General features: G+C 46.0%; 1 protein-coding gene across 5 annotated transcripts in view; it reads left to right on the top strand.

Annotated features, from left to right (window-relative positions):
• The window catches only part of LOC124034288 (smoothelin-like), a 108,923-nt gene that overhangs the window by 9,154 nt on the left and 77,165 nt on the right, over positions 1–22,604 (top strand). For all 5 annotated transcript variants that reach the window (XM_046347272.1, XM_046347270.1, XM_046347271.1 and 2 more), the window contains exons 2-4: positions 19,606–19,769; positions 21,636–21,714; positions 21,963–22,041. In XM_046347272.1, coding sequence (XP_046203228.1) covers positions 19,606–19,769; positions 21,636–21,714; positions 21,963–22,041 — 322 coding nt within the window. The remainder of the gene's footprint in view (positions 1–19,605; positions 19,770–21,635; positions 21,715–21,962; positions 22,042–22,604) is intronic.

Raw genomic sequence — 22,604 nt, 5'->3', positions numbered from 1 at the left:
TTGAAAATACAATCTACACAGATTGTATCAACAGGTTTGCATGGGGGAGAGTTCTGGCTTTTCATGGTGACATCACCATGCGATAAATTGGTTATTAGACCAATAAGAAAGAGTTCCAAACCTCTCTGCCAATAGTTTTCAGCTTTCCCCTCCCCACTCAAACCACCCCGACATTTCTTGCAAATGTCTTGCTGAAAAAGTGTTTTGCTAAAAAGCTATTTTTGCCTATTTAAAAAAAATGGAAATCTGTTACAGTAAATTACTTAATTGTTTCCTAGAAAATATGTGGTATTGATATGAAAATCGCTGCATTGGGCCTTTAAGGAAACTGCTGTAACATTAGTGTCTTATGCCTCATAACACCTGTCTGTGTGATCATTGGAGATGTATTAGTCACCTGGGCCTTATCAGACACTCTTACTCTGTATCTCCCACACACATACAACCATAAAACCAACTACTGTACACACTTTAACAATCCACACTCTAGTGTTGTTGAGGACCATTACACCTTGGAATGAGGATGGTATAACTGCTCCATTTCCAGCATGTATTCGAGGAACACAAAATTACATCAGTCATATCAGTGTCTAAGTCACTGGTAATAATCCCCCAGTGACATCTGATACTGCTGAAAATGAGAGAATCCCTGCCTTGTCTAGTGCTGTTCTGTGCTGGTAAAACACTTAACATCTGGGCTAGCTGAGGTCAGTTTGATTAGCTGGCCAGCTATCAGATGGGGCTCAAGTTCTCCTTTTGTGGCAAGAAATAATGCTCAGGGTTGTTATCCTTATAGGCCACTTTCCCAAGAATTGGTGTTCAGATACAAACACAGTCTGTCTACATGAAAAAGCAAAAAGGTCATCTTAAAATAACATGATTTGCACTGTTAAAATTGCTCATTTTGGTAGAGGAATGCAAGCTGTTTGTGCAGAGGCAGATAGGGGTGTGATGATTTGTTGACCTGCTGAGGCTTATTTGATATATTTTCCTGAATGCCGTGACTCATGACTCCCCTTCAGAAATATCAGATGGGAGGTATTGTCTAGGCAGGGACTGTGTTACTTTATCCTTGTACATTTTGAGAGGGCAAACTTTTACCACAGGCAGGAATCTGGCAGAATGTAAACAGGACTAACATAATATTCCCTCTCATGACGTTCTTTAATGTCCTCAGCTTGAAAATGATCTGAATTCAGTATGGACTATATATGGAATAGTTATAGAGGGGAATATGCACATCTGTAGCTTTAATCGTTTTTCCTCTTCTCACTTCCACACTACCCGCGTCACTGACCATATTTCCCAAATGAAAGGCGTATGTATTTTCCAGGATGGGAAGAAGATTGGAGGTTTACAAAATGTTGATCAAACCACAGCAGAGGAGGAATTGGAGGAACTTTCCTATACAAATGTAAACCCATGAGCCAGTAGAACAAAGTAGACTGACAGTGAAGGAAAATATACCCTAAGAAATATACAATATCGACTGAACAAAAATATAAACGCAACAGGTAAAAGTGCTGGTCCCATGTTTCATGAGCTGAAATAAAATATCCCACAAATGTTCCATACGCACAAAAAGTTTATTTCTCTCAAATGTTGTACAAAAGTTTGCTAATGAGAATTTGTCCTTTGCCAAGATATCCCAACCACCTGTCAGGTGTGGCATATCAACAAGCTGATTAAACAGAATGATCATTACACAGGTGCACCTTGTGCTGGGGACAATAAAAGGCCACTAAAATGCAGTTTTGTCACGCAGCACAATCTCACAGATGTCTCAAGTTGAGGGAGCGTGCAATTGGCATGCTGACTTCAGGAATGTGCACCAGAGCTTTTGCCATATAATGTAATGTTAATTTATCTACCATAAGCTGCCTCCAATGTCGTTTTAGAAAATGTGGCAGTACGTTCAACCCGGCCTCACAACCACAGACCAAGTGTAACCACGCCAGTCCAGGACCACATCTGGCTTCTTCACCTGCGGGATGGTCTTTGACAAGACACCCGGACAGTTGATAAAACTGTGGGCTTGCACAACAGAAGAATTTTGGCACAAACTGTCATAAACCGTCTAAGGGAAGCTCCTCTACATGCTCGTCGTACTCACCAGGGTCTTGACCTGACTGTAGTTCTGTGTCGTAACCAACTTCAGTGGGCAAATGCTAACCTCCAATGGCCACTGGCATGCTGAAGTGTGCTCTTCATGGATGAATCCTGGTTTCAACTGTACCGGACAGATGGCAGACAGCGTGTGGGCGAGCAGTTTTCCGATGTCAATGTTGTGAAGAGAGTGTCCCATGGTGGCTTTGGGGTTATGGAATGGGAAGGCATAAGCTACGGACAACGAACACAATTGCATTTTATCGATGGCAATTTGAATTCCCAGAGATACCGTGATGAGATCCTGAGGCCCATTGTTATGCCATTCTTCCACTGTCATCACCTTATGTTCCAGCATGATAATGCACGGCCCCATGTTGCAAGGATCTGTACACAATTCCTGGAAGCTGAAAATGTCCCTTCCATGGCCTGCATACTCACCAGATATGTCACCCATTGAGCATGTTTGGGATGCTCTAGAATGACGTGTACGACAGTATGTTCCAGTTCCCACCAATATCCAGCAACTTTGCACAGATATTGAAGAGGAGTGGGACAATATTCTACAGGCCACAATCAACAGCCTGATCAACACTATGCGAAGGAGATGTCTCGTTGTATGAGGCAAATGGTGATATCTTTTTTTAAAGGTATGCATCTGTTTGTGACAGATCTGTACTCCTAGTGAAATCCATAGATTAGGGCCTAATGAATTTATTTCAATTTGACTGATTTCATTATATGAACTTTAACTCAGTAAAATATTTGAAATTGTTGCATGTTGCATTTATGTTTTTGTTCAGTGTAGTAGATACATTTGGTGTATTTAGGCTGATAAATGCCATTATAATCACATAATAACAAAGAATGGAATTCTATGTCTCTCACCAGACCCCAGTGCAGTATGTATGGGACTAAGTTAGGCCTCCACTGGTGCCTGGCTTCCGTTGTCTCCCCCCCCCCCCCCCCTCATCTCAAGTCACAAACAAGGGTCGCAGAGCTCCCAGCCCCCCCTGAGCTCTACAAAGATGCTTGATGTTTTAAGTGTCACTTTTTTCCATGGAAGAATCCTCTCCAAAGGAAACAAAAGGCTGTTTGGGGCTTATTGCTCCAGTTGAGTTGTTTATATGGAGGTCTGATCTGATTTGGCCCTGCTGTTGGAGAGAAGGATGAATGGCGCCAAATGTTTTTTTTTCAGCTGAATTTTTTTTTTTCTCCCAATAAAAGATGGCCCACAGCATCCAATTTAAAATTAAAAGAAGACGCCAGCAGCAGGGTAGCAGTTTGTGAACATAGGATTTGTAACCTGTTGCTACTCAGGAAGATGCTTAAAATAAGCCATTGACAAGAATTTAACGGTAAAACTGTGATTGGCCTATATTTACAACAGGCACTGTGGAGTCTGGGGTGTGGCTGCTACAAAAACACATTTGGAATAACCTCATACACACACACTGCTGTGCTTAATGAACTAAACAGTGAGGAGGTCATATGGTGGTCTCCCTAACGGTACTAATCTCATGAATACTCTTCCATTCAGTCCACTGCCAGCTGCCTGCCTGCTGGTATATTGCTCATTTGTTCCCCTCCACAGCAACCAGGAAAAATCTTTTCAGTTGGACTCCTTGAACACACACACAATCATCAGTTGGTGTCTTCTCTGGGTTTTTGACACCAAACTACTGGAGGCTGGTTCCGAAAGCTTAAGTACATGTCTAGTGTGAAATGCAGAAAAAGAAGGACATGGTCACAGAGCAGTGACAATTGCTAGGGTCAAGATTCCTTTGAAAATATGTCCCCTAATACTCATAAATGAACATGGAGTCATTTTTCATTTCTGACCTGAGTGTTTGTGCTGATCTGAAATATTTACGAAAGCAGCAGGGGGAAACGCTAAACTTGTTATTGCTATGTCTTTCATGATTAGCTGCCCCAAAGGAAAGCAAAAAGGAAGCTGTTTAAGAAAATTGGGAAACAGACATGTTTTTTTTCCGCCATGCGTCCCCATAGAACCATTTTTTGATTACAAGCAAGTGTCACTTTTGAGTGATGTGCGTATCCCGGCACCAAAAAGCTCTGTAGCAGGATAGCTAATGCTAAAGTCAGGACCTTAACAAACTTAAAGATGCACTTTGTAAAAATTGCTCCGCCATTTCCTGGTTTCAAAAATTGGAATAGTTCACATAATATCAGTTTTCTGTGACCAATACAAGTATAGTGTAGAGAATCATTGTACCATTTTAAACCACTGTGAAAAATATTTTCCATAATCCAAAATATTGTAATTTGAGCTGTTTGAAGCTGGTGTACAAACACAAAAACTAAATTTAAGAAAGGGAAGCATAGAAATAGTGGATATAGAACAGATCAACTGCTTCTTGGACTTCCTTTTTTTAATATAACCTATAACCTAGGCAAGTCAGTTAAGATCAAATTCTTATTTACAATGATGGCCTACCAGGGATCAGTGGGTTAACTACCTTGTTCATGGGCAGAATGACAGTTTTACCTTGTCAGCTCGGGGATTCGATCCAGCAACCTTTCAGTTACTGGACCAACACTCTCACCACTGGGCTACCTGCCACCCCAATGAGAATGATAGATCTATAACACCCATTTCTATGTTAATTTGCTTAAACTGCCATTTAAAGTTGCATTTGATTGTATCAAAACAAAGATGTTTCTGATGACAAGCCGCACGCGCAACTTTTTATTTGAACCTTTCCACGCGGCTGGGAAATGGGTATATAATAACCCATGATATTAAATAAATAGTGACCCAGTTTTTCAGTTAAGCTGGTTAGCTGTGTATGATGATTGTTAGTCATTATGCTCTAAGCTGTGAGCCAATGTGACAGACCTGTAGGATGGGCCAGCCCACAGGTGTTTTAGTCAGGGGTACTGTCAGTGCTGCGATCCCCTCCCTCTTGCCAGGGGCTGCTTTGTCACACCAGCACAGGAGGCAGGGCGCACCTGCTCACTCACATGAGATTGACAGTCTGACAGATCCCTGGCGTCAAGCAGCCTACCCACTCTTTCTGTGATGCTTTGACCCTGCAGCGGTTACTCTCTCCCTCCTTCCTTCTGTGCTCTAGCCTGTGTGTGCAGGTGATCATCTGGTTAACAAACCTTTTATATCTTATCTCTGATGTTCGGATAATTAGCTGAAGATAGTGTACAAGCTTGGGCACTGAGCTCAACTTTCCCTTTGAACTGATGTTGGTGTTAAGATGGCACCTTCTGTGTCTCTAGTGCCATATTTACAATACAGGGCTATTTAGATTTTCTTTTCACATTGTCCTTGCCAGCATAAATCCAGCAACTATGGGAGACGCCTAACCAGGCCAGTCCAGTACAGCTCGGTTCTGTTTTGCTCAGTAGCGTGAAAAGCGTATTAATCTGTATTGTGTTTTGTGACCGCGATGCATTTTTCATCACTGGATAAAGGGAAGGAAAGGGGGGATACCTAGTCAGTTGTACAACTGAATGCGTTCAACTGAAATGTGTCTTCCGCCGTTAACCCAACCCCTCTGATAGACATGATTGATATGAGGTCTCTCTGTCCCAGGCGCCATGTGGGCTGATCAGCCGTGTAGGATGTCCTGCATGGTGATTTGTGACTGGGCTTGCAGGCTCTGTGACCCACCCTTTCTCTCCAGCGAGAGATTCACATGTTAAAAATAGAGTAATTACACTGTGTGGTTCAGGTCCAGCGATAAATGGGACCCCTGGGCTGGAGGTTTATGGCTCTCTGGGCCCTTCTGTGTTGACAGGGGCTTGGGAGGTAAAGAGTGGAGAGAAGGAATGGGTTTGTTTTGGAGACTCACACACCAGTCCCATGTCCTCAGGTCCCAAGAGCCCTGCTCGGAAATGCCAGCTCCATCAGAGAAAATTGGAAGAATTACACAGAATTATAAAGTCAGTAATTATTTATATATGTTTTAGATAAAAGTGGGTATTCTGTTTTCATGTTTGTCTTTCGCAGTAAGTCTGTTACATTCAGAGGCCAAGATTTTGGTTACAGCACACTGGCATTGGAAGGATATAAATTCATTTTTGACTGAAGCCAACCTTTGAGGCATCAAGAAAACCAGCCCTGCCCTGGTTTCCCTTCTGAGGGACTGCGAGAGGCTGAGGGAAGATGGTGTAGTTAACACTCCCGTGTTTTCCATGTAGGCCCTGGATTCAAGCTGCTGCCTGCCTTACAGACACTCTCACAGCTCCAGGCTGACACACATGCGCGAGCGGATAGGATTCCAGGTAGTGTCTGAGCAGAAACCATCGAGTCTTAGTTTACAACAACCCAAACAACTGCTGATTAGTAGCTGAAATCACCTTTTGACCTCTATGGCTGTTTAGAACATTTTATGGCTGGTGTTTTTCTCACCCAGAGCGAGCAAAGCTGTAAATGATGTGAGCAGAGTTCAGACAGCAGACCTGATTCTCCACTGGACCTGTTGTCATTCTCAGGCGTTACTAGTCACTTTTATGTTGGACAGAGCGCCTCTATTAGTATTCCGATTCTCAAGTAGAACAAATGTATTCTCTACCTAGTGGCCACTGTCTTACATCAGACAATGCCCAATGACTGTGTTGTCATTGGACTTGTGTGTGTGACAGCCACAATGCTTTGTCCCACTACTTAACTGACAACAGTGTATCACGTCATTGACTGACAGCAGTGTGGTGGTGGTGTTGTACATACGCTCTGACTATAACGTTAGAACGCACTGGAACCAGAGCCAGGGAGATGAGGCAGAGCATATTTATTTGATAAGATGGGACATTTCTGTCTCTGCCAAGTACTCAAAATAGTATTTTTGGCTCGGAAGTGGTGAGAAAAAATGCAATGAACTTTGAGATGGGCTATATTTATAGTGTGGGTTATTTGTAGTCCATTGTATTGCACAATGTTTGATACAAGAACAATCGCTTTGAGTAAATATAGTATGGATGTTTAGTTTCATTTATTAAATATACTATGTGCTGTAGACTTATGTATACATTGAAACAAAATACCATGATATTCAGTCAAATATTCTATTTGTAAGTTGTGACTCCTTGTAAACCATAAGTGTACATGAAGTTCTTTGTATATTGGCAACAGAATACGTTATGTTACCCATTTGTCCTGCAGTTCCTGGAGAGGTAACAGGAAAAGACCAGGCTTGAGCGATAAATTGAGGCTTTGGTCCCTTTCACTACCTGTCTCTCGGTGCTCTGGATATCTGTGTGTATGTGTTCCTCCCAGTCTGACTATGCTTGCTGCAGTTCGGTGCAGTGTTGACAGACTAAAGGGAGGACATCCAGAAAGCTGCAGGTTGAAAAGCAAGAGAGACCACTACACAGCTGGTCTCTTCTGCAAGACTCTTAACCTGAACCACATCTGTAAGTGGCCAATGCATAACGGCATGTAATAATAAAACATATGTATAAACCCTCTTGAGAGAGGGGTGTCAGACAAGCTTTTAAGTCCTAATTGATAGGTTAGTTAGCACTAGATCTTAGTCTTAGAGATATTCCACTGTCAGGGCCCAGCCCTGGTCTGGTCTGGCTCAATAATGTGAAGCAGCAGGCAGGGCTTTGGGGGCTGCTCCCTGCTTGTCTGCAGCAACACCCAGTCAAACGGAAAGCTCTGGATAAGGGATCTTCTTCTCCTAGACGGATGGATAGGGATCTGGTTTGGCCCAGTGTTCCCAGTCTGACTTCACGCTTTGGGGGTGTTGAGTTTGGAAATAATGTCTGTCTTCTGCTTTCTCTGGCAAATTCCTGCGTCAGATTCATGGAGCAGGTGTTGTGATCCCAGTGGGGACATTCAACAGATATTTAGAGTCCTGTGTGACAACCCTCAGCCAGCCGTTGTCAGTGACTGCTGGTCCCCCAGCTGCCCTCAGCCTGGCCATGACAGCCCTGACACTCCATGTCCAGCCAGCCTGGAAACTTATTGCATTTGTGGGGGGAAATTATGATGGATGCAGAACTCTCCCCTGTCCTCTATTACATTATCTTGTCTTTTTCATCACTTCTAGGATCATCTTAGGCTATAGCTCCTTAGCAGCTCTCCTCTCTTCCACCAGGAGCTGTATATCAGACAGGCCTGTAAAGATCATCTCCAGGTGTAAGATGGGGATTTGCAGACCCCTGTGACACACCACACACATAGTGATGTCATGGTCTCTACCCTCACTGGCCATAACCAATGTCAAGCATAACGTATTAACATGAAAATACTTTTGCAAAAGAAGCCATAGTCAAAACTAAAAACAAATCGGACAGACAGGCTAGTTATTTACAGACAGGGAGAGAGTGAAAGCACATAACTGTGGTTTTAGCCTTCCTGTCTGGAATCCCTCAGGATAGAGGCATTTCCTGAGATCCACCAAAGATGTCCTCGAGCGGATGTTGATATTTTGCTTTCCTTGTTACAGTGTTTAAAATGGTGGCGCTCCCAAAATAAACACAGCTGATTTGTAGATTGTGTTTTTTTTCTGTCTGCCTGCCACTCTCTGCTCCTGTCCATGTTGCGGTGGAGGAGAGGAGGAGGCTGGACTCACTGGGTTTATGCATCCAGCTGATCACCATGTTCCAGTTCTAGAACCTCCCAGTGTGCTACAATCTCTGTGTTCCATCCCATGGTACTTCCCTCTGTTGCCTCCCTGATTAAGACAAACAAGTCAGTCGTGCAGAGCTACCCATCATGCTCCAGCTGGTCCAAGTTGCCGTGCTCTGGGACTTTAGAGTGGACAACGTCAGCAAGAGTTAAGAACCAGGCCAGCTTAGAAAGCTAATGTGACATGGTGTACAATGACGTTCTTTACAAAGATGAGGGGTCCTCTCCCTTTCTTTTGTGCCTGTCCACTCCTCTAATGTAAAGGCATGATGACAGCATTAATACTTTGCTCTAAGCTGCGTGTAGTTGTGAGCTTGGCAATACGTTTAAGATCACGTCGACATGAACTCCCCTCTTATGTGCTGCACAATACGTTTAAGATCAGGTCGACGTGAACTCCCCTCTTATGTGCTGCACAATACGTTTAAGATCAGGTCGCCTTGAACTCCCCTCTTATGTGCTGCACAATACGTTTAAGATCAGGTCGCCTTGAACTCCCCTCTTATGTGCTGCACAATACGTTTAAGATCAGGTCGCCTTGAACTCCCCTCTTATGTGCTGCACAATACGTTTAAGATCAGGTCGCCTTGAACTCCCCTCTTATGTGCTGCACAATACGTTTAAGATCAGGTCGCCTTGAACTCCCCTCTTATGTGCTGCACAATACGTTTAAGATCAGGTCGACGTGAACTCCCCTCTTATGTGCTGCACAATACGTTTAAGATCAGGTATGGAGATAATGGTCAGAAGAAAGCAATAGCAACAAAGCAAATGGAAAACGAGAACATGGTGATTTTGAGTGGGAGGCAGAAGATTGACACCGGTGAAGATTAATAGATATCGAAGACAAACTGGGCAGGTCTGAAATGTCTTTACTTGGGGGGGGAATTGGATAAGGATATATAGCGGATATTGGACTGGACAATGAATGCAAGTGTGATATTTGAGGGAGGAAAATGAGGATGAGATATCAAGATTTTATGTTCAAAATAAAGAGATGGTTCAAATCAAGGAGGGAGGTGCAGAAGACTGAGGGAGAGGACAGTGAATGTGAAAATGTCTGAGGTTTGTAGGGATGGGGATACGGCATGGAATAGAACCGTGTATCCTTGAACTCTCTTAGTTTGCCTGTACACCAGAGGAGGCTGGTGAGAGGAGCCATATTGTTAGAGAGTTGGTCCAGATCACGTGAACCATGTTTTCATTGGACATACAGTATTTAGAAACTCTATACCCCCCTTGGATTTCTTCACATTTTATTGTGTTACAATTAAATTCATTTTAATACCACTTTGTATTTTTTTATCAGCTATCTACATAAAATACTAATGTCAAAGTGGAAGACAAATTCTATAATTAGAATATTAATTTAAAAAATTAACTAATATACACTACATGACCAAATGTATGTGGACAAAATGCTTGTCGAACATCTCATTCCAAAATCATGGGCATTTATGTGCAGTTGGTCTCTCCTTTGCTGCTATAAGAGCTTCCACTCTTCTGGGAAGGCTTTCCACTAGATTCTGGAACATTGCTGCGGGCACATAGGCCTGGCTAGCAGTCGGCATTCCAATTAATCCCAAAGGTGTTCGATGGGGTTGAGGTCAGGGCTCTGTGTATGCCAGTTAAGTTTTTCCACAACGATCTTGACAGACAATTTCTGTATGGACCTCGCTTTGTGCATGGGGGCATTGTCATGCTGAAACAGGAAATGCCTTCCCCAAACTGTTGCCACAAAGTTGGTAGCACAGAATCATTGAGAATGTCACTGTGCGCTGTATCATCAAGATTTCCCTTCACTGGAACTTAGGGGCCTAGTCCGACCCATGAAAAACAGACCCAGACTATTATTCCTCCTCCACCGAACATTACAATTGGCACTATGCCTTGGGGCAGGTATTCGTCTGTCAGACTACCAAGTGGTGGAGCGTGATTCATCACTCCAGAGAACGCATTTCCACTGCTCCAGAGTCCAATGGTGGCAAGCTTTACAGCACTCCAGTTGATGCGTGGCATTGCACATGTTGATCTTAGGCTTGTATGCGGCTGCTCGGCCATGGAAACCCATTTCATAAAGCTCCAGACGAACAGTTATTGTGCTGACGTTGCTTCCTGAGGCAGTTTGGATTCGATAGTGAGTGGTGCTATGCACTTCAGCACTCGGAGGTCCGATTCTGTTAGCTTGTGTGGTCTACCACTTTGCGACTGAGCCGTTGTTGCTCCTAGATGTTTCCACTTCACAATAACAACACTTACAGTTGACCGGGGCAGCTCTAGCAGGGCAGAAATTTGATGAACTGACTTGTTGAAAACGTGGCATCTTATGACGGTGCCATGTTGAAAGTCACCGAGCTCTTCTGTAAGACCATTTTAATGCCAAAGTTTGTCTATGGAGATTGCATTACTGTGTGCTCGATTTTATACACCTGTCAGCAACGGGTGTGGCTGAAATAGCCAAATCCACTAATTCGAAGAAGTGTCCACATACCTTTGTGTGTATATATAACTCCCTGAGTCAAAACGTGATAAACACCTTTGGCAGCGTTTACAGCAGTCTTCTTCTGTAAGTCTCATCAGAGATTTGCACACCTGTATTGTGCAATATTTGCCTATTTCCTTTTCAAAATTCTACAAGCTCCGTCAAGGTGTTGGGGATCATGGCTGAACAGCAATTTTCATATCTTGCCATATACTATATGTTCAAGCAGATTTAAGTCAAAACTATAACTCGGCTAATTAGGAACATTCACTGTCTTCTTGGTAAGCAACTCCAGTGTAGATTTGGCTTTGTGTTGTAGGTTATTGTCCTGCTGAATGGAAAATTCCTTTCCCAGTGACTGGTGTAAAGCACACTAAAGCAGGTTGCTTAGCTCCATCCATTTCTTTCATCCCGAAAAACTCCCCAGTCTTTGCCGATGTCAAGCATACCCATACCACGATGCAGCCAGCCACCACCATGCTTGAAAATAAGGAGACAGTTACTCAGTGATGTGTTGGATTTTCCCCAAACATAAGGCTTTGCATTTAGGCCAAAAAGTGTATTCCTTTGCCATGTTTTCTTTGCAGTATTACTTTAGCACCTTGTTGCTTGCATATGCATGTTTTGGAACATTTTTATTCTGTATATTTGTAGTCTTCTTTTCACTCTGTCATTAAGGTCATTATTGTGGAGTCACTACAATGTTGTTGATCCATCCTCAGTTTTCCCTAAGCGGTTACCTTTCTGTCCTGTAGCTCAGTTCAAACAGACTACTGCATCATGTGTCTGGGTGGTAATACATCATCCACAGCATCATTATTAACTTGACCATGCTTAAATATGTATTCAATGTCTGATTTTGTTATTGTTACCCATCTACCAATCACTGCTCTTCTTTATGAGGCTTTTGAAAAGCTCCCTGGTCTGTGCTTGAAATTCAATACTTGACTAAGGGTCCTTACAGATGTTGTATGTACATGTATGGGGGACAATCCCTATTATTTCACACTGAGTGAGTCCATATAACTAATTATGTGATTTGTTAAGCCACATTCTACTTTAATTTAGGGTTTGCCTAAACAAAGGAGGTGAATGCTTATGCAGCAACTATATTTTAGGTAATTCATTCGATTTTTTACATTTTAAAATTTTAGATCAATGGCAATAAATTACAATGTAATCTATTTCAATGCCACTTTGTAACATAAGAAAGAGTTCAAGGGGGTGTAGACTTTCTATTGAAAGGGTTGCATTGGACCTTTGAAGATGCCCTCGCTGTAGGACTGAACCTACAGTGCAGCTGGGGGCACTGACCTCACGTCAACACTCATGTCGGTGTGCCTCGCTAATGATTGACTACCTGCACATGCAACACTACCAGAACCTGTGACTGTACTTTGGACCCTAACACACCCAGCATGATCAGGCCTGAGTACAGATCACACAATAGCATGAGATCTCCAATCCTTTCAGTGCGCCATTACTCTCCCGTAGGGCTTTCCTTCATATCCTGTACCCTCCTCTGACACACACACACACACACACACACACACACACACACACACACACACACACACACACACACACACACACACACACACACACACACACACACACACACACACACACACACACACACACACACACACACACACACACCCCTATATCTACCATCTCTTTATTCATGCTCACCAGAGTGGAAAGAGGGACACTGTTCCTCCTGGCCTGGCCTTCTGACTGTCCTGCCATGTAGCTCTGAGGTGGGATATTTTCCCGCTTGCATGGAACTTCCCTGACAACACAGGCCTGCATGAAGAGGATCTGTTTTCCCTCCCTCTTTCATATCTCATCACTCTTTCTTGCTCTGTCTTCCCCCTCTCCAGACAATGGCTGCACAGTATAGTGAGATGCAATCTGACCCTGGATTCTTCGGTACATATTAGAGGCCTTTGTTTTGGGTGTGGTACTGTATGTATGACTTGAGTTGTTTGCTAGTGGCATCAGGGAATGGTTCATAAGGTTTTACCTGTCTTTTATGATGGAGTTTGTTCTCTTTTATGACCGTCGATGGCTAGTGGAGGGATGCCAACGTAATAACATGATGTTGGAGAGCAGGACAACCAAGGCCCTCCAGTTATATATGTTGTTTATGTCTGTTGTCTCGATCACTCTCTCCTCTTGTTTGTTTCTGTCTATCTTTTGGCTTGTGCCAGGCTGGCTTCCTCAGTGGCAGCTGGTAATCTGCTCAGGCTCTGACTCTCTTCGAGTGTCCTGTGACCTTATAAGGACAAACTGATTCTGTGCTAACACTGGATTCTAAAGCAATGATCCCATCTGCTGCTTTGGCGGCACTCTAACCCCCGTGCTGGAAATTATTACACCCCCTCCACCATACACACAAACACCCGCACACATTTGTTTTTAATGTTGTTTCAGCCGTACTTATTTGAGCTCTTGCTGGCTCACCCTAAACACTCATTTTGATATACCTGTCAAATTAACTAAGTAAAAACAGTTGAACTGTAAATGAGAAATACTTTTTCACTTACAAACACCCGCTGTCAGTCAAAAGGTTAACGACACAGCCTGAGGATCTGTTGTGCTCTGAGACCATTGTGGGAGGAGGAAGAGGAGGAGAGGGGGATTCCTGCCAGACGTAGGCTGTGATGTAGCTAGAGACTGGAGTGGAGAAGCAGCATGACGTTGCTCAGGCCGTGTGATTGTGAGTCACTCAGTACCATGGAGAGGCTGGTGGCTGGTCCTCCTCTGCCCTGACTCACAGCAGTGAGACACTGTGTCTTTGTCGGTCTGCTTGCCTGGCCGTCAGCCTACAGGGAGAGGGACCAGAGCAGGGCTATATGTCTTTTGGTTAAGACACAGACTGCACTGAACATAAGTGTAGAACACTACAGAACATTCAGTCCTAACTCCTGACTATGTCTTTCACGTTGTGCTGGTATGTAGATGCTCTGGTTTGTTTTCCCTACTGTAGTGCTTCACCACAGGCAAAGACTGGCATGGGCTGGGTGCTGGGCATCCTCAGGAGCCTTTCCCCAGCTGGTGGGCATTATGAGCGGGCTCTGGTGCACCATAATCACCCTCTATTTGACCGTTATTGATTGAGCCACAGCTGAATGACTTTATGGACAATTTGGGAGTTTTAATTCCATGGAGATGTATTTATTTGGTGTGCTGTTAATCTACAGGAAGTTGACTCACAGAGGGCTGCGTGCCTTAACGAGGTTTCTTATGAAAATTGAGGATTGTCTGTTTCTTTTCCTTGTGTTTAACACAGTATATTTACAGACTCATTTGGCAGGTTTCCTGTGGGCCATTCAAACAGGGTTCTCAACTTTGCTCATAACTTCAGAGGTTTGATGGAGGAAATGAAAAGTGTTGAAATGTCATTTGTTTGCTACTTCAATAACCTGACTTCAAGGCTGCATGGTAGAATCCCCTGGCTATCACATGATTGGCTGCCTGCCCATCTTCATCACCCTCTTCTCTCCTGTCTGCGACCCCCCCCTGTTTCCTAACGCATCACTCCTCGTGCCCAAACCCAAACCCAGACTCCACCAAGGCCACAGTTCAGTTTCCTGAGAGACTGGTTGTGTCATAACATGTCTCTCTCTGTTGTGACTCAGCATGCTGACGTTCTAATGATGTTTACTGTAGCTTTCTACTGTGTGTGAGCCATTGCTAATCTCTTGTACTTAACTCATGCACATTTCCTCCGGATGTCGTGAACTGTGACATAGCATTTTGGCTTCCTTCCCGTCCCACCAGTGTCACGGTGCTCAGGACAGAACAATCCGGTAGAGCGGAGTGCTCTTGGTCCAGCAGAGAGCTCAGTACCGGCTACAGAACATTCAGTCCTGTGAGCATAGTGCCTTGGCTCAGGAAACGCTGCATTCTCCATCAGTATTGTTTGGTTTGACCAAAGTGACGGTTGGTAACCCGGGAGCAACAGCGGTTCAGTTTGATAAATGCACGTTGGAGCAGGTTCTGAACTGTGGACCTGTTCAATACTTTCCTTCTTTGATTCTCCCTTCTCTCCTGCCATATTCCACTACAGTGGGTTCCCTGTATATGGGTTATACACCTCTAGGGGTCAAAAGTCAAAGAACTCTGTGTGTGTTTCCATGTCTGGTTCTGCAACAGTTATTGTGTTTTTCTTGGCAGACGCCCAAGTGAAAGGTGTGTTTTATTTGCTTTATCATTACTCAACCTTCCTGTACCGGCCCAGTCATTGGCCTGCTGCCAACCGACAGTAATATCCTCGCCCCCGCATGTCTGGACCAATCAGGGTTGATGTTAGGTTAAGCTTGTCAATTTACTGGCCAGTTGGAGGCTGTTTGGAACCCACATGATGCTGTTAGCTGTAAGTGCTGTGGGCGTGGGGGAAAGGTCAGAGTCCTGATGATCACAAGTTGTGGATTATGTTTCATCTTGTACCATCACCTTGTGATCTTAATCCCTGTCTGTCTGTTTGTGTTGGGCAGGATTGGGGTAATTCATCTGGGCAGCTGGTAATGCCAGCCAGACCACTGTCAATCTGCAGTCCATCGCATTCACCGGATTAATAACATTTTTTTATGCCATTCTTCATATTGGTCTTGTTTTTTAAAACTGATCATCACCAGAAATGGATGTAATTTGGAAGTATTTGATGACCTCCCTCCCACACAGGCAGCGTGTGGTGGAGGACTTGGTGTGCTTGATTCATACTCTAGCTAGACTACCTCTCACCTTTTGTCTCACGTTTTTCTCCCAGGCTCCAGGCTCTTTCTCTGTTATCGGAAACATGTATAAATACATCTCTAATCACAAGATATCGATCACAACATCTTGGTTAACAACTTGGCAGCAAAATGGGACATGTAATCAAATCATGGCATTCATGCAGCAATAAGCTCAATTGTGCAGAAAGGGAGAGCTGTCTGTAGTGTGTGCGAGAGAGAAACAGAGTGGAAGTGACAGTGTGTTTTTCATTTACTCCTCTTCCTTCTTGACCCTCTCCTTCTCTGGCCATGCTTCCAGCCCATGTGTCATCTGTGTAGGCCTGCCTGCCTGCCTGCCTGCCTGTCGGTCTGCCTGTCTGTCCCAGTGCCTGTCTGTAGCTGATTTCTCTCCCCTCCTGAGTCAGCAGGAATGTGAGGAATGACTGAACCTTTCCCACCCTACTCTTGACTGCCCATTTTTAGGCATGACCGACTCTCTCTTTTTGCTTCATTCCTCTCTCTCCCTCTGTCATCTTATCCCACCATTAACTACTTATGTATTTTGCCTCCCACCTCTCCTTCCCTCCCCGTCATTCATATCCTTTCTCTTCTCTTACCCTCTCTCTGTCTCTACTCCTCTTACACATTTTCTCCTCGGTCAGCTCAACACTCCAAATTTCTCCAAATTATATGCGAGCCCCCTTGAGCGGGAGGCGCTTAGCTCTATATTCTACCAAACCGCAGAGAGGCCTCAAATCCAGCGACCCCTGTTTTCATGCACATTTTTCACTTGAGAAATACTGCACCAAACATCTTATTTAGATGTAAAATTGTGCGACTAAGATCCCCATGGCAAAAATGTTAAACATTTATGACAGATTTCTTGAGTTGTCTGAGATTAATTCAGACTATTTTGAGTAAGTGTAGACTGGTTACAGCATCTGAAAATGGACAACCAGTACTATTGCTGCTTTTTTCTCATTTTTTCAACTGAAGGCCTTTTAAGGGAGTATACGAGCACACTAATTCGGCTAGGCGTCAGTAGACTGAAGCATGCTAACGCCTTCTGCCTGGCCCAGCCTCCCTCCTAGAGCCCAGTAGGTTTACAGTCAGCCTGGCCCAGCCTCCCTCCTAGAGCCCAGTAGGTTTACAGTCAGCCTGGCCCAGCCTCCCTCCTACAGCCCAGTATGTTTACAGTCAGCTTGGCCCAGTCTCCCTCCTAGAGCCCAGTAGGTTTACAGTCAGCCTGGTCCAGCCTCCCTCCTACAGCCCAGTAGGTTTACAGTCAGCCTGGTCCAGCCTCCCTCCTAGAGCCCAGTAGGTTTACAGTCAGCCTGGTCCAGCCTCCCTCCTACAGCTCAGTAGGTTTACAGTCAGCCTGGCCCAGCCTCCCTCGTAGAGCCCAGTAGGTTTACAGTCAGCCTGGTCCAGCCTCTCTCCTAGAGCCCAGTAAGGTTTACAGTCAGCCTGGCCCAGCCTCTCTCCTAGAGCCCAGTAGGTTTACAGTCCGCCTGGTCCAGCCTCTCTCCTAGAGCCCAGTAGGTTTACAGTCAGCCTGGCCCAGCCTCCCTCCTACAGCCCAGTAGGTTTACAGTCAGCCTGGCCGAGCCTCCCTCCTAGAGCCCAGTAGGTTTACAGTCAGCCTGGCCCAGCCTCCCTCCTAGAGCCCAGTAGGTTTACAGTCAGCCTGGCCCAGCCTCCCTCCTACAGCTCAGTAGGTTTACAGTCAGCCTGGCCCAGCCTCCCTCCTAGAGCCCAGTAGGTTTACAGTCAGCCTGGCCCAGCCTCCCCTCCTCAGCCTGGCCCAGCTAGGTTTACAGTCAGCCTGGCCCAGTAGGTTTACAGTCAGCCTGGCCTCAGCCTCCCTCCTAGAGCCCAGTAGGTTTACAGTCAGCCTGGTCCAGCCTGGCCCAGCCTCCCTCCTACAGCCCAGTAGGTTTAGTTAGTCTCCTAGAGCCCAGTAGGTTTACAGAGCCCAGTAGGTTTACAGTCAGCCTGGCCCAGCCTCTCTCCTAGAGCCCAGTAGGTTTACAGTCAGCCTGGCCCAGCCTCTCTCCTAGAGCCCAGTAGGTTTACAGTCAGCCTGGCCCAGCCTCTCTCCTAGAGCCCAGTAGGTTTACAGTCAGCCTGGCCCAGCCTCCCTCCTACAGCCCAGTAGGTTTCTCCTAGCCTCCCTCCTACAGCCCAGTAGGTTTACAGTCCAGCCTGGTCCAGCCTCAGTAGGTTTCTCCTAGAGCCCAGTAGGTTTACAGTCAGCCTGGCCCAGCCTCCCTCCTACAGCCCAGTAGGTTTACAGTCAGCCTGGCCCAGCCTCCCTCCTACAGCCCAGTAGGTTTACAGTCAGCCTGGCCCAGTAGGTTTACCAGCCTCCCTCCTACAGCCCAGTAGGTTTACAGTCAGCCTGGCCCAGCCTCCCTCCTACAGCCCAGTAGGTTTACAGTCAGCCTGGCCCAGCCTCCCTCCTACAGCCCAGTAGGTTTACAGTCAGCCTGGCCCAGCCTCCCTCCTACAGCCCAGTAGGTTTACAGTCAGCCTGGCCCAGCCTCCCTCCTACAGCCCAGTAGGTTTACAGTCAGCCTGGCCCAGCCACCCTCCTACAGCCCAGTAGGTTTACAGTCAGCCTGGCCCAGACTCCCTCCTACAGCCCAGTAGGTTTACAGTCAGCCTGGCCCAGACTCCCTCCTACAGCCCAGTAGGTTTACAGTCAGCCTGGCCCAGCCTCCCTCCTACAGCCCAGTAGGTTTACAGTCAGCCTGGCCCAGACTCCCTCCTACAGCCCAGTAGGTTTACAGTCAGCCTGGCCCAGGCTCCCTCCTACAGCCCAGTAGGTTTACAGTCAGCCTGGCCCAGACTCCCTCCTACAGCCCAGTAGGTTTACAGTCAGCCTGGCCCAGACTCCCTCCTACAGCCCATTAGCTCAGCAACAGCTGGGAAGCTGTCTGTGTCTCATCCTCTGCTCCATTCTCAGGTGGTCCTCACTCTGTGCTTTATTGAAGTTAAATCACTTGTCGCCAAACTATAAAAGCTCATGTAAGCCCCACTGACCCCATGACTCCCCACCACACTCTGTAAGCTAAGCCACGGCCCACCTGCAGCAACAGCACAATGCTGCCTGGCTCTCACAGACATACTACTGACACTTCCTTCTGCTCATGCTCCATGAAATTAATTTTGACTCATTAAAGTAGAATTCCATGTAACTTTGTGGTCAGAGATCAGGGATAAAATGTTCAAGATGCAGGGGATTCTGCCGTGTGTGCTCAGCGGAGCAGGGGCGCCAGAACTCTGGCCTCGTGTAAACGCACATCTCTTAGTGAGCTTAAGAGTGGTTTAATTACAGAGGGCCAGAGGGCTACCATGCAAAGCAGGCTGGGGAGAAGAGAAGAGGGTAGGGCCTGTTTCCCATGGAGAGACTGGGATGAACTTGAAGAGGCAGTTCCAGAGGGGCTTCGACTGCCCTGCCTGCCATAGTGGTTTCTTTACAGGACAGAGGACACAGTGTGATATAAGCCAAATTCAATATAATTCCAATGCAAGAACTTCCCTAAATTGTGCCCCCGTACTGATTTCAACTGCCCCCTTAGTAACTTTATCCTGGTGCTGAGTCTGTCTCTTAGATGTGTGTCCCTATGTGCTTGCTCTCCATTGCTGACACTCCTGCTCTTCCCCTCTGTGTGTGTGTGTAGCTGGATGGGACGATGGACCTGGATGAGCGGCGGCTAATCCGTTCAGCCATCAGAGAGCTGAGGAGGAGAGAGATAGAGGACATGGAGGCAGCCCTGGCCAGCAAACGCTTCCGGCACAAACGCCTCAACCAGAATGACGACAAAGAGAACCAGCTCACAAATAGGTCAGCCTCCTGAATCTGAATACACACACACACACACACACACACACACACACACACACACACACACACACACACACACACACACACACACACACACACACACACACACACACACACACTCTTGAATACAGACCCATTATCCATGACAGATTGTAGCAGTCCAGATGAGCTGCCTGGAAACTCTGAGACAACAAGCACAGAAATCCAGATGCAGCACTCCCTCTCCTTCTCCAGGGAGGCCTTCTGGGAAGTTGGGCCACAACAATGCAGATCTGGAAAAACCATGACAGAGTCCATAAAAAACAGGGGAGGTAGAAGAACTCATATGCAATATTTTGTTATGCAAATACACACCTGTGTAGGCATAACATTTAATAAGTTGTGTGTACTGTATGTATTCTCATATATTTACTCATACCTTTTAATTTCATATTCCTAACAGTATCACTGTCATGTAGCCTACAGACGAATCCAGACACATTCTATTAGGCTACCAGCCACATCCCTGGAAGTAAAGACGTCAATACAGTCGTTTACGTGTTTTTCTCTTTCTTTTGTATTTCATTAGTCTTTATTGACCCGTTATAGCAGGCTTGAACGTTTTACCGGTTCAGCGATGCGCGGCCGCCAGAACCCGTCACGCCGCGCAGCCATAGCAGACGGAAAACCTGACGAGTCTGCAGTCGTTGCCTCCTGTCATCTGTTTTTTTTACACCCGTTTGTTTTTCATTACAACCCAATCAGAAACAAGACTAACAAGACAACAACATCCCTTCATGTGCCAATCATTATCACCAGTGTACTTTTTACCGGTTTTCATTGGGCTGTATTGGTAGTGAGGGAGTTCAGGCTGGAGTGTCTCGGCTGAACCCAGTGGGCCATGCTGGCTTGCTGCTCCTCTCTGCTAATTAATGACTGGCTCTACTACAGCAGCTTACTGCAGCCAGCCGGGAAGGGCCCCAGCAGACAACTGCTCCTAGTTGACTTGTGTTCTGGGCTGCAGATCCACAACATGAGGAAGACGCTGGCCCTCCTACATCTCTGCTCCTACTGGATCACATTAGGGACAATGACTGTTAAATGGGATCCGTTTGCTGGGTAGTTGGATTACTTGGGTTACATAAATAACAGAGGTGCCCCTTTTTAAAGCTGGAAGAATATGTCTATTTACCACATGCATGCACGTGTCCATAGAGGCTTGCGAACACACACACACACACACACACACACACACACACACACACACACACACACACACACACACACACACACACACACACACACACACACACACACACACACACACACACACACACACACACACACACACACACACACACACACACACACACACACACACACACACACACACACACACAGCCTCCTGAAAGCAATATTATCCTTTTCTACTCACTGCGGGAATGTCAAATATTCTATTCCAAGTTCCACACATCCTCCAATTCCAATGAGGCGAGGAGAGGGGGAATGAGTCAGAGAGGAAGAAAAAAGAGGCAGAGAAATGGAGAGCTATATGAGGACAGAGAGGAGGAAGATGTTTTTTCCTGGCAACGTGCTTCTCTCTCCTTTACATGTCTATCATGCTGTCACTTTTTCTAGGCTGGATTTGGGAATCTTTTTCGCAGAAAAAAAAGTTTTCTTCCCGGCCAAGAAAAACTGTCTGGCGTCTTGATTTACTCCAGGAGTGGAGCCAGTGAGGCACACAACACTGCAGGATGCCTCTGAATGTGGATTACACTGCCCTTCTGGCCACCTTAACACATGAGCAGGGTCAAGCATCACCAACTACCATGAAAGCAGCACTCTGATGTGTCCGTGTGTGTTTCTGTTTGTGTGTCTGTATCTCAGGTCAGATTTGGGTGACTCCCTAAACATGCTCTCTGTGAAACTACAAGCCATCCAGGACATGGAGGAACTGACTGGACTGGTGAGAACAGTGATGTACACCACACACATTACTTGTGAATTTACAGTTAGACATCGTCAATATCAATCTTTCACAAATCTCTATGCACATACTGCCCTAGATTAGTAAATCAATTACAAGTCAGCCAGTCTCACTCATCTGTTTCTGCATCTCTCTATGTGGCCCTCTGAGTTTGTCTCACCATCCACATGAATGGTTCTGAGCATCACTCTCCCTGTGTTGATGGCTGTCCTGTCTGTGTATTCCAGCTGCGCGGGGCAACTGAGTATGAGGAGAGGAAACTGATCAGAGCTGCCATCCGCCGCCTCCGAGACGAGGAGCAGCAGCGTGAGTACAGAGGAGGAGGAGCTGGAGGTAGAGGAGGAGCTGGAGGTAGAGGAGGAGCTGGAGGTAGAGGAGGAGCTGGAGGTAGAGGAGGAGCTGGAACAGAGATGGAGTTAGAGGAGGAGGAGAAGGAACAGAGGAGGAGGAGAAGGAACAGAGGAGGAGGAGAAGGAACAGAGGAGGAGGAGAAGGAACAGAGGAGGAGGAGAAGGAACAGAGGAGGAGGAGAAGGAACAGAGGAGGAGGAGAAGGAACAGAGGAGGAGGAGAAGGAACAGAGGAGGAGGGGAAGGAACAGAGATGGAGAAGGAACAGAGATGGAGAAGGAACAGAGATGGAGGTGGAGGAGGAGAAAGAACAGAGATGGCGGTAGAGGAGGAGAAGGAACAGAGATGGAGAAGGAACAGCGATGGAGAAGGGACAGAGATGGAGGAGGAGAAGGAACAGAGATGGAGAAGGAACAGAGATGGAGGAGGAGAAGGAACAGAGATGGAGGAGGAGAATGAACAGAGATGGAGGAGGAACAGAGATGGAGGAGGAGAAGGAACAGAGATGGAGGTAGAGGAG

The sequence above is a fragment of the Oncorhynchus gorbuscha genome, linkage group LG04 (genome assembly GCF_021184085.1).
Source record: "Oncorhynchus gorbuscha isolate QuinsamMale2020 ecotype Even-year linkage group LG04, OgorEven_v1.0, whole genome shotgun sequence".
Lineage (NCBI taxonomy): Eukaryota > Metazoa > Chordata > Actinopteri > Salmoniformes > Salmonidae > Oncorhynchus > Oncorhynchus gorbuscha.
This window is presented reverse-complemented; position numbering and strand designations above follow the sequence as displayed.